At 36.6% G+C, this 13104-nt stretch overlaps 1 protein-coding gene across 1 annotated transcript in view; it reads left to right on the plus strand.

The window, feature by feature from the left end:
- Positions 1-13104, plus strand: part of VPS54 (VPS54 subunit of GARP complex) — an 87104-nt gene that overhangs the window by 22385 nt on the left and 51615 nt on the right. Inside the window, exons 7-10 of the mRNA XM_081100586.1 lie at positions 2549-2675; positions 3641-3748; positions 6904-6959; positions 8969-9065. Of these exons, the coding sequence (XP_080956712.1) occupies positions 2549-2675; positions 3641-3748; positions 6904-6959; positions 8969-9065 (388 nt within the window). The remainder of the gene's footprint in view (positions 1-2548; positions 2676-3640; positions 3749-6903; positions 6960-8968; positions 9066-13104) is intronic.

Below are 13104 nucleotides of genomic sequence, written 5' to 3' on the forward strand. Positions count from 1 at the left end.
AATATCAGTAGATATAATCATATTGACTTATCACCATAATTCTTTGTTGGAATTTGTTGAAGACCATTCATACCTGAATGTAACACATACCTGAGTGTAACCTCTAGTGTGCCTTAAAAAGAAATCTGATTTTCATAAAATTTAAGAACCAAGAAATAGTAAAATTATGGGTAGATTTATATCCTGCTCTGTTAGTACTTTTTAAAACTTACTGAAAACTCAGACATATTAAAAAGTAGAAGAAATTATATGAGAGCGTTGTATGAAGCTAGGTAAATTGTGTATTGCACGTGAGTTACAAACTCATAGCCAATTTTTTTTCCTCTATGTCCCTCCACCTACTCCTGTATTGGAAACAAATTCAAAACATCATTTCCTTTCTTCCATAAATATTTCATGATATATCTTTGAAAGAAAAAGATTTTAAAAAACATAACTCTAATATCATTTATACTTTCAAATATCTAGTGAATGTTCAGATTTTCCTGTTTATCTCAAAATTCATTTTTATAGTTTTTCTTGAAAAAAATATCCAGATATCATCTATGCATTGCAGTTGGTTAATATATTTCAAGTGTCTTGATTTATAGTTCCCTATTCTTCTTGTATTCTTCCTTTCAAAATATTTATTGAAGAAATTGAGTTGTCTTTTAGATCCTTCTGAGAGTCTGGGTTTTGCCAACTACACCCTCATGTTTAGCGTGTTTTTCTTTTGCCTATAATTTTTATAAACTGGTAGTTAGATTTAAAATCTTGACCAGATTTAAGTTTTAATTTTTGTCAAGAGTATCTAATAGGTAGTGGTGTATATTTCAGTCAAGATGCATATATCTGGTTGTCTCTCTTTTTGTGATACTAGCAGCCATTGATGTTCATTGCCTAGCCAGCCATGGGCAAACTACGGCCCGCGGGCCAGATCCGGCCCGTTTGAAATGAATAAAACTAAAAAAAAAGAGACCGTAACCCTTTTATGTAATGATGTTTACTTTGAATTTATATTAGTTCACACAAACACTTTATCCATGCTTTTGTTCCGGCCCTCCGGTCCAGTTTAAGAACCCATTGTGGCCCTCGAGTCAAAAAGTTTGCCCACCCCTGGTAGACTAATCTATTATGGGTTCCAAATTATGATATTCTAATTCTATACTTCTTTATTAATTTACTAACTGGAATATTTCCTTAAATCAGTGTTTCTACGTAACAACTATTTGATAACTCTGAAGGACATTTCTTATAAGTGTAAGCAGAATAAATTCTAGATTCTTTTCCCTTATTTAGAACTTTTAAAAAATAGTGATTTGAAAATCCAGCATCTTCCAAAGGTGACTGATGAGTTTTTAAAAAATATTTTTATAAACACATGGAATTTATATATATTTGAAGTGTTTAAGTTCGTTGCTGTTTTTGTTTTTATCAATGTTCAAATTGTCCTATCTTTTGTAGGAACCTCCTCCAATTCATTATTGAGACATGATTCCATGAGTAGTCATTGATTGTTTTCTTACTTTGTGTTATGACAAGATACTCCTACATATTTTCTGCCCCAGACTTGTAATCTGCCATTTTTCTAAAGAGCTCTAGTTTCTCTTAGTAGGAAATGGTATTTTAAAATTACAGCCTAGGTACCAGAGATAATTTGTAGTGGAAAGCGCTAGAGAATAATTTTCCCTTTATAAAAAAAATACGAGTTTATAATGATAGTTTCAATTAAATTCAGGACTGTAGAGTTTTTACTTCAGTCTTACTCATATCCTTTTGAACAGGCTGAAAACTGTAGTTCCTAATGATGTCAACATAATTACTCATTTGTTTTATCCTACAATATAAATAGAATGCTCTCAGAACTAACAATATGATTACTTTTGTAATGTAGGATTTCTTTTCCTTAAGATATATTCTTTGTGGATGAATGGATAAATTACTGTTTTAAAGTCAGTTGAAATAATTCTCTTTGGACCTGAGGGATATTGCACAGTAACTCAAACTGATGATGACAGAGATTGAATTGAGTCAATCTGTCCTGATAGTCCTTCAGATATTTATATGTACCCAGACCAGGACCTGGCACATAGTAGGTGCTTGTATTTGTTGTATAAATGAATGGCTTGGGAGCTACTGGCATTGATGTTCAATCAGGGGTGGAGAATGTCCAGCCCATGGGCCATATAAAACCCGCAAAATCATTTGGAATGGCCCTGCAAAGCATTAGAAGTGAGTTAATTAAATGTTTGACCAAATATAGCAGGCTAATTTTTAAGTTGATACTTTTGTATGGCCCAAGAACAGTATAAATATCCAAATGGCCCTTGGCAGAAAAAATTTCTAGAACCAGGTTTCCTATAACATTTAACTGGAAGTTAAAGAGAAAAATAGAATTTGGGAGGTGATGTGAAACTGTTGCAGGTTTTTTTGTTAAGTTAAAGGACTCCATTTTACTAAAGCATCACATTATTGCACAAGTACTGTCAGAAAAGTTTTGCCTATAGTTCCCTTAATCGTGGAGTGAATTTGGATTTTTTATATGTAACATTTTCTTCTTCCTTTGTAGGCATTTGGGATCACAGCTTTGTGAATTAGAAAAACTGATAGATAAAATGATGATTGCAGAATTTTCTACTTATTGTCACAGTGACTTAAATAGACCACTGGAAGATGACTGTCAAATTTTAGAAGAGGTATGGTTTTTAAGCACTGGAATGAAATTTACGTCATTGCTTGGTGCTAATTCCTAAAACCCTTAGTTTAGAACACATTCTTCTCAGATTATAGGGAACAAAATTACATTAAATTTCAAGTTTTATTAGACCTATAAAGTACTTCATATGTGATTTTAGCAAGTACCATAATTGTTTATTATCCTGTGAAATTAGAGAATAAAATAATTTTATAGCTTAATTAGAAATTGGAGTAAAAATGAGGTCTCTATATAGATTACAAACCAAATTCAAAATGTAGATATGAACAAATTAACGTATATCCATGTATATGCATGTACTAGAGTATATCTCTTTAAAAAGTGATTATTCTTATATAACTCATCAGTCATTCACATTCACTGAGCACCTATTATGAACATGTTTTATGCACATGCATATACAAATACATCATATCCAGGCTTTACATATGTGGTAACTTCTCAATGCTGATTAATGCTAAGAACTAGTAAAGTTCCAAAAAGCCCTGACAGCAGTCTAAGTAGTTAAGAGCTATTTGTACCTGTTAGCAGTTAATTCTCCACAGATAGTCCAGGTCATCATTCCAGTCTTCTAGACCACTAATTAAAAAGCACATGGATCACGGAGGATTGTTAGTCATCAGGGTTTAAGAAAGGTATTTTCTAGCTACTTGAAGCTAGGCTAAAATACATTTTTGTATTGTCTTGTTCTTAAACCAGCTTCATTTGATCCACTCTTATGGAATAGGATTTATCTGTTTTAGAACACTGACTCCAAAAATCTGATGACCAGATTGCAGTAGAAGGGTTTTTTTGTTTGTTTCTTTCCAGGCTTCTAAAAAATACCATGTGTAGTATAGGTGTCTGAGCATCTAAAAATAAAACCCTTGGTGTTTAATATTTCTATCTCTAAGATTATTTGGTATTTAAAGTGTGAAATTACACACTCTTCTTTTATTTTGATAGGAAAGACTAGTATCTCTTGTATTTGGACTTTTAAAACAAAGAAAACTTAATTTTTTAGAAATCTATAGTGAAGAAATGATTATTACGGCAAAGAATATCATTAAACAGGTAATTATACATTTTTATTTGATATATTTTATTCTAGAATCTTTTGTGAAGTTTGTTTTTACATGATCCTAGAAATAGTATATATAGTATAATAGTAATATTTTTTCATTTATTTAAAAGCTGAAAATGTAGAAAAGTAGAACATAGCCCTATCAGCTAAAAATATTATAATTTAATAATATTTACAAGTATAAATTGTTACTGATGTTTTTAATTATCATCCTATATATATTTTTATTTGTTCATACATTTCAGTTAGATTTTTAGTGATTGTATAAAATTTCATCAATATTATGTTAAACTTAACATTTTCTTTATGCTACATATTTAAGTTGTTTTCAGGTTGGTGCTGTTAAGAACATTGTGACAAGTGTCTGTGATATACAATTTTTTGTTTGTTTGGTTTTATATAAGACTATTTCCTTATAACTGATTTCTAAAAGTGGAATTATTGGTCAGAAAGTGACCAATTTTTAAATTTTTAAAAATTAACAATATATACTGTCACCAGCAGTAGATAAATGTTCATTTCATCTTACATTTGATCTCTAAGAAATCATAATTGTAAACTGAAATCCATGTGTGTTTTTTTAGTCTTTCCTGATCTCTGTTTTGGCTTTTTTTACTCAGATAAATCTTATTTATTGAACTTCAGTTTTTCTGTATAAAGAAAAAAAACCAATTTAAAATGTGTTTACTAGGCTTAATTGACCATCATGAAGTTGAATGTACAATACCAAGTTTTTAATGTTTAAATCAAGTAAAAAATTATAGTCACTCCATCTTTTACCTCTTTCAAACACTAGCTGAAACACTATTTTAAAATAGTTAAAGCCACTTTAAAAAATTGTTGACACTATCTGCTAGTGCTAAATATACACTTACGACTCAGCAGTTCTACTTCAAAGTATTTACCTGACAAAAATGCATACATAAGTTCACCGAAGACACAACAAGAATTTCATTGTAGCACTATTTATATTAAAAAAATGGAAAAAAATTCTGTCATCAGTAGAAAAGATAAATAGAATTGTGGTATATTTATATAATTGAATACTATACACCAATGAGAATGAATAAATTACATACAACAATGTGCATGAATATCACATACATAATGTGTAGCCAAATAAACTAGACACCAAGGAATATACACTATATGATTCCACTCACTTGATTCAAACACCTATTGTTTTAGGAATCAGGATAGGAGTGACTTTTGGGAGGAAACAGTTACTTGGAGGGGAGCAGGAGAATGGCTTACTGACAGTGTTCAGTTTCATGATCTGAGTTCTGGTTACACAGGTGTATTCCATTGTGAAAAAATATTGAGCAATAAACATAATTTGTACAATTTTCTGTAAGAATACTATGCTTTTAAATAAGTTTTTTAAACTGCTGTTTTAATTCCCAAACTTCTCTTGAAGTCTAAGCATTTTTTTTTCAACTTTAAACTGTTGCATGTATTGCAAGAATATGTAACTTCCGCCCTAGCTGGTTTGGCTCAGTGGATAGAGTATCGGCCTGGGGACCTAAGGGTCCCAGGTTCAATTCCGGTCAAGGGCACGTGCCTGGGTTGCGAGCTAGATCCCCAGTGGCGAGTGTGCAAGAGGCAGTTGATCAATGATTCTTTCTCCCCCTTTCTCTCTGAAATCAATAAAAATATATTTTAAAAAAGAAAAGGAAAATGTAGCTTCCAAAATAAATTTCTTTTGGAATTACATTTTTTTAAAACTTAATTCTAGTTGGTAAACAATATTATATTGGTTATATTAGTTTCAACATTTTTATATCTTAAATGTGATCACCCCACTAATTATAGTAATCATCTTCCCTGTGCAAACTTATCACAATATGACAGACTGTATTCCTTTCCCCTTTTCGCCCATCTACTCACTTCTGGTAATCATCCCTTTAGTCTCTGTTTCTATAAATCTATTGTTGTTTTGTTTGTTCATTTGTTGTTGTTTTTAGATTCCACCCATAAGTGAAACTATACCATATTTGTGTTATTTCACTTAGCACAATACCCTCTAGATCCATCCATGTTCTTGCAAATGGCAAGATTTCATTCTTTTTTATTGCCGCATAATATTCCAGTGTGTGAGTGTATATATACACAATATACAGTACTATGTGTGTGTGTGTCACATATCTTTAGCCATTCATCTATTGACATTACTGATGAACAAAATTGTCAGCAGAATACTAGCAAACTGAATTCAACAGTACATTAAAGGATTATACTACATGATCAAATAGGATTTATACCAGGGATACAAGTGTGGTTCAACATCCAAAAAACAACGTGATTCATCACATCAACAAAACCAAGGATAAAAATCCTATGATTATCTCAATAGATGCAGAAAAAGCATTTGACAAAATTCCACATCCATTTATGATAACTCTCAACAAAGTGGGTATAGAAAGATCTTACCGCAACTTGGTAAAGGCTCTAAATGACAAGCATACAGCTAACATCATACCTGATGGTGAAAAGCTAAAAGCTTTTCCTCTAAGATCAGGAATAAGACGAGGATGCCCACTCTCACCACTATTACAACATAATACTGGAAGCCCTTGCCACAGCAATCAGACAAGAAAAATAAATAAAAGGCTCCAAATTGGAAAAGAAGAAGTAAAACTGTCACTATTTGCAGATGACATGATACTATATATAGAAAACCCTAAAGAATCCAACTAAAAGATAATAGAATTAATAAAGAAATTCACTAAAATAGTGGGATACGAAATCAGCATACAGAAATTTGTCATATTTTATTTGGGGTTTTAGTATGGGGTTTATATCTTGTTTCTAAGTATTATAATTCCGTGTTCTTTTATGTTTTGAATAGTTTTAAATAGTAGGATTTTTTAATTAATACAGTTTAAGCTACCCTGGAATAATTATTTAATAGGGTAATGGTAATGCTGAAGTTTTTTAAACACCTTGAGGTATGTATAAGAGACACAAGAGGAGTCTGGTAAGATAATTATCAGAATCATTGAGGCCTTTTTACTTTCATTTAATTTTAAGATGTATTTTCAAAGTAACACTTTTTAAATTTTTTTCATTTCTACCCATTGAAGCCCTTTTAAATATACAGTACTTAGAATTCACATTAATCACATTTTTTTCTTAAATTTTGCAGTGTGTGATTAATAAAGTTTCACAAATAGAAGAACTAGACACAGATGCTGTTACGAAGTAAGTATAAATATCAGTCACAGAATTCCTTCTGAATTCTATTAAGGGAAGAGAGCAGTTAATAGAATTCAGAAGGAGAAAGATATGTAGTGGTAGAGGGAAAAAAGACATTCAGTAGTTGAAATTATCTTCACTGGAGGGAGGCAGTCATCTGGAGGTAACCCCTCAAGGAGAGGAGATGGAGTTATGAGCACCTTTTCTCCTTCCTGTCTTTTTAAACAATTTTTATTGATTGTTTTGGGTTTTTTTTTTTTTTTTTAAGAGAGAGAAAGTAAGGGAGAGAGAGAGGGAGAGAAACATCCATGTGAGAGCAAAACATTGATCAGCTGCCTCCTGCACACCCACTAAAGGGGATTGAGCCCACAACCTGGGCCTGTGCCCTGACCAGGAATCAAACCTGCAATCTTTCAGTTCCCAGCACTACGCCCAGTCAACTGACTTACATTGGCCAGGGCTCTTCCTTCCAATCTTTTGTAAAGGTTCCTCATTGACCAAGCCCAGCAGATCAGCCTCCCAGGGCAGAAAGAGGTTAGAGAGAATACAATGTAGATACGGAGGGGGGGGGAATTGAAGATAATCTTTTTCAGAGGATATCAGTGTGAAATTTAAATTAGTAGCCCAAATAATTAAAACCCAGCTTCTAATTGGCTTTGAAAAGTTGAGTACATGATTTTGAATTGCCCATATCTATAACTTTATTTTCACCATTGTAATCCTAATTCTTTTATTTTGAGAATAGTGATAAATATTTTATGACTATGAATTTCTCATTCAAATAGATATATAAACTTTATTGACTGGCCTAAAATATGACTAACAATATGGACAAATGTGAAACTCCTCTAGGTCAGACTCATAGAATGAAGATGTGGAGTTTTAATTTACATACCATTACCTAGTGAAAACTCAGTTTCAGAGTTAGTTGAAGCATCTCTAATACTGCAGGAATCACTAGTGCAGTAGTTAGAAAAGTTAAGTTATTGGGACTCTTTTAAAAGCCCTATAGAAATGGAGAGTCAGTTATTTTTAATTTTTTTCTTCCCTCAGATATTTCCTCAAATAGAGAACTTCCTGTATCTCAAGTATAGGAGTATCTTTGGAAGATAAACTCATAGCTGCAGCAGCATTCATTAAAAATTTAGAGTAATGTCATTGTAATACTATAAAATATTTTTATGGCACTATTTTGCATTAACTTTTTATCTTGAAGTTATTGATTGTTGTCAGCTATAAAATATTGGCTATACTATTATATATTATACTAATATGATATATAATGATTCATATATATGTATACTGATACCATACTGGTTAATACATAGAACTTTTTATGCACCATGAATTATTCTATGTACTTCTTATTAACTCAGTTAATATTCATAGCAATCATACAAGGTAAGTTCTGTTACTTTCACCCATGTTAAGGTGAGAAAATGAGAGCATGCAGGGGTTAAGTCACTTGTCCAAAGTCATACAGCTAGTAAATGGCAGGGCTGGAACTTGATCCAAGGCATTGTGGGCCCCAGAGCTCATGCTCTTAACCACCATGCCATATATGGAAAAGTACTTTTTAGCTTGTAATTAGAAAAATAGGTTATTAAGTTATTAAGGGAGATGTTATATTCCTATTTTTACTTATTTCAGAATATTTCTTCTCTACCTTAAACAAAAATTGGTTTATCTCTCTCTGGCTTTTCACCCAATGGTCACGAATCATGCTCACATGGAATTATTTTGTAAGATTCATAAGTCACTATACTTGACTAGATTAATCTTAAAAATATTTAACCAAGCAGGAGTTGGTTGGTAATTGACCCAAACTCAATTTTTTGATATAAGGTATCTAGATGAAATTACATAATTCTTATGTTACTAGATAGTATTTAGTATACCAGTATAAAAACTATACTAGTATTTAGTATAGTTTCCTTTAATTTGTACGTTTATTTCATATATCATTTGGCCCAAAGACAATCATTATTTTTGTTTGATTTCTTTTTTTTTTGTAGGCTCGCAGATCAGATGAGAATGTTGAATTTTCCTCAGTGGTTTGATCTGCTAAAGGATATTTTCTGTAAGTTTACAGTTTTCCTACAGAGAGTTAAGGTAAGCTTATATGATTATCAGTTTATCCAAAATATCCCTAAAATTAAGTCCACTTTCTAGATTTATAAATATATATAGAATCAAACTAGAACAAAACACAATTTCTTTGTTTTAGTAATTTTTCTAAGTCCTGTTTTTAAATAAGATGTGAAGTGTTGCAGAGTATTTTGGTACCTTTTATAATTTGGATGATTTATTTGATATTAAAAAGAAATAAGCTTGCTTGGCATTAAATGTTATACAATAATATTTTCTGATTTTATGAAGCCTGAATCTCTAGATTATCTAGAGGTCCAATGTTGTATAAAATTCAAAAATCTCTCCTAAATCACTTAATTTTTCTAGAAATTTAGTGTTGATGATGGCATTTTTAAACATATTTCATATTTAAATTGCTTTATTAATGTCCTTTGTTGCAGGTTTTTATTTCATTTTTCAATCTGGGATCCAATTAAGGATCATGTATTACATTTAATTATTTTGTCTCTTTAGTCAAACCACTTACTTTTAGGCCATTAAATATAAGGAAAAGAACACATACCACACAGCGTTTTGGGGAAGAAAAGATGTCACAGACTCTAATACATTTTGTTTGGGATTGTATTTTAATAAGAGAAAGTCATTAGGAATTATTGAGTATAGTAGGCTATTTATGAAATGAGATATTCTTTTAATTATCATATACTAGAGACCCGGTGCACAAAAATTTGTGTACTCGGGGGGATGGGGGGGGTCCCTCAGCCCGGCCTGTGCCCTCTCGCAGTCTGGGACCCCTCGGGAGATAACGACCTGCTGGCTTAGGCCTGCTGCTGGGTGGCAGAGGGCAGGCCCAATCCCTAGGTGCAGCCCCTGGTCGGGCTCAGAGCAGGGCTGATTGGGGAGTTGGGGTGCCTTCCCCTGTCATGCACAGAGCAGGGCAGATTGGGAGGTTGCGATGCCACCCTCAGTCACACTCAGGGTAGGGCCGATTGGGGGGTTGGGGCACCGCCCCCTGTCACACTCAGGGCAGGGCGGATCAGGGGGTTGGGGCGCCGCCACTCTCACACTCAGGGCAGGGCCGATGGGGAGGTTATGGCTCTACCCCATCACACACAGAGCAGGGCCCGTGTGGGGTGGGGGTTGGGGCACCGCACCTTGTCACACACAGAGCGGGGCCGATCAGGGGATTGAGGCGCCGCACCCTGTCACACACAGAGCCGCAGGGCGATCAGGGGGTTGGGGAGCTCCCCCCTATCAGGCACAGAGCAGGGCTGATCAGGGGGTTGGGGCGCCTTCCCCTGTCCCGAACAGAGCAGGGCAGATAGGGAGGTTGTGGCCCCGCCCCCTGTCACACACAGAGCCAGCCGCAGGGCGATCAGGGGGTTTGGGCGCTGCCCCCTGTCACGCTGATCCCGGTGCCGGGAGGCCTCGTGGCTCCGCTGATCCCGGTGCTGAGAGGCATATTACCCTTTTACTATATAGGATAGAGGCCTGGTGCATGGGTGGGGCTGGCTGGTTTGCCCTGAAGGGTGTCCTGGATCAGGGTGGGGGTCCCCACTGGGGTGCCTGGCCGGCCTGGGTGAGGGGATGATGGCTGTTTTCAGCTGGTCACACACCCTTCAGGGTGGGGGTCCCCACTGGGGTGCCTGGCCAGTCTGGATGAGGGGCTGAGGGCTGTTTTCAGGCCGACTGAAGCTCCCAACTGCTCCTTTTTTTCTTTTTTATTCTGGGCCAGCTTTAGCTCTGGCTCCAGCTCTGAGGCCTCTGCTGCTGAAAGCAGGTATCTAGTTTGTTTTGGTTCTATAATCGAAACACTGTATAACTCCAGCTCTGAGATCCCGGGCTCGCTGAAAGCAGGTTTCTGGGGTTTTGTTTAGCTTCTATATTTGTTATAATGTTTCTTAAACTGCAAGCTCAGAGGCCGGCAAGGCAGGCGGGGAACGTTGGTTTCCTCTGTCACTGAAGCAAGCAAGCCTCATGTTCAGTTTAAGCTGCCTGGCTGCTGGCCGCCATCTTGGCTGGCAGTTAATTTGCATATCTCGCTGATTAGCCAATGGGAAGGGTAGCGGTCGTACGCTAATTACCATGTTTCTCTTTTATTAGATAGGATCAATATTATGTTATATGTACTGGTTAGCATTCTGGCATCTCCTGAGTATCATGTTAAAATGGTCTTAGGGACTTAGGGACTTATCTATGACATGACTTTACATTGCTGACATTTGAGTATTGCTAAGTCACATGCATAAGCTCTCCAGAGTGGGAAAAGTTGAATAAAATGTTATTCACTATACCTAATTTAGACTCCTACCAAAATGTTGATCCCACCTGTTGACAGAGATAGGAAACCTGTATCTGTGGATTGATCAATAACTAGGTCATGTTTTCACTTTTCCTTATATTCCCACCATGACATCACTTCTGTTATTGCATGTCTGGATATGGAGGATTTTCACATTGCATAGAATTGGCATTCTCACTAAGATCCTTGAAAATCTCACCAAATCCCTGACGGTCTCATGAAGATTCTTGAGTAACCTTATAACCATGGTTTTGAATTCTATATCCAGTAGTTTGCTTTCTTTCATTTCTTTCATTTGTGACATGTTTCTTTGTCTCCACATTTTGCCTGCTTCCCTGTATTTGTTTGTATGTATTGGTAGAGCTGCTATGTCTCCTTGAGTAGGTAGAGTGGCCTTGTGTAGTAGGTGTCCTATAGGGCCTAGTGGCTTAGCCTCCCCAGTCACCTGAGCTGGGCACTCTAGGTGCCCCCCTTTGTGGGCTGTGTGCACAGTCTTGTTGTAGTTGAGACTTGATTGCTCTTGGTGTCACTGGGAGGAATTGACCTCTAGGCCAATTGACTGTGAAGACCAGCTATGACTATAGTGCAAGAACTGCTGTGCAGGAGACACCCCTATAGAGCAGGACTGGCTTCAGTGGGACTTTGATGTTCACTGAGTCTGCCCCTTGAGTGGTCACTTATAGATATGGAGAGCTGTAATCTGATATGGTCTGATGATGACCACTGGGTGCACTAGCTCTTGAGTCTCCAAGGAGGTGCAAAGTCAGCCACTGCCTGGGGCCACCCAGCAGGAGCTACAGAGAGATCTGCAGATTCCTCCTATTTGTATCGGGCTTGGAAGTGCCCAGGCAAGGCTTAGCTGTAAAGCAAGGCAGGCTGGTACTAGTGCCAGGTCTTAGGCCTTTTATTGATAGATTTGGGGCTCCTTGACCCAGCTACAGCTTGTTTGAGAGATTTTAGCAAAGTCTGAAGCCTGAGCAAGGACAGGCCATTCATATGCAAAAGCTGCTGCAAAGAGCATGGGTGGGGCTGCAAATTGGATGGGGTGGGGTCTCAGGGAATCACCAGGGTGGAGCAAACAGAAATGGCTGCCAATTAGCCCTGCAAAAGGGGAGGTCCCAGCATAGGAATAATGACCCCTGTAAGCACCTCCATCTGGGAGAAAGCCACTCCCGAGTTCCTGCCTTGATGCCAGATAATCCAATTCCTATTCATAAGTGTCTGGTGCCCTGGGGCTTCACATTGGCACTAGAGCTCAGAGGAAGTAGGACCTTGTAAGTTTAGTTTATGTGCCGGCCCTTTAAGAGGAACATCTGGGTCTCCAGCAGCCTCCATGTCACTCAACCACAATCCTCGCTGGTTTTGACAGCCCTTAGTTTTGGGGACTTGATTTTCTAGCTTTGGGAGCCTGGGTTGGGGGGTCTAGTGTGGGCATGGGACCCCTTGCTCCTCACGGGGGGCCTCCACAGAGGGCATTTCCCTCCTGATTAAAAAAACTGCACACATGGGTGCCAGTCCAGCCTGGTCAGTGCCTCTGCCTGTCCTACCAGTCTCAGCGTGCTTCCTTCTTCACTTCTCTAGTTGTAGGACTTCTATTCAGCTAGCTTTCAAGTGGTTCTGGATGATGGTTCTCTGTATTTTAGTTGTAATTTTGATGTGGTTGTCGGAGTCAGCGAGTAAGGTGTTTACCTACACCGCCATCTTGGTTCTCCCTTAACCATTTTTAATTGTACAGTTTAGTGGCATTCACATTGTTTT

This window comes from Myotis nattereri (genome assembly GCF_964212035.1).
Source record: "Myotis nattereri genome assembly, chromosome: 10".
Classification (NCBI taxonomy): Eukaryota; Metazoa; Chordata; class Mammalia; order Chiroptera; family Vespertilionidae; genus Myotis; species Myotis nattereri.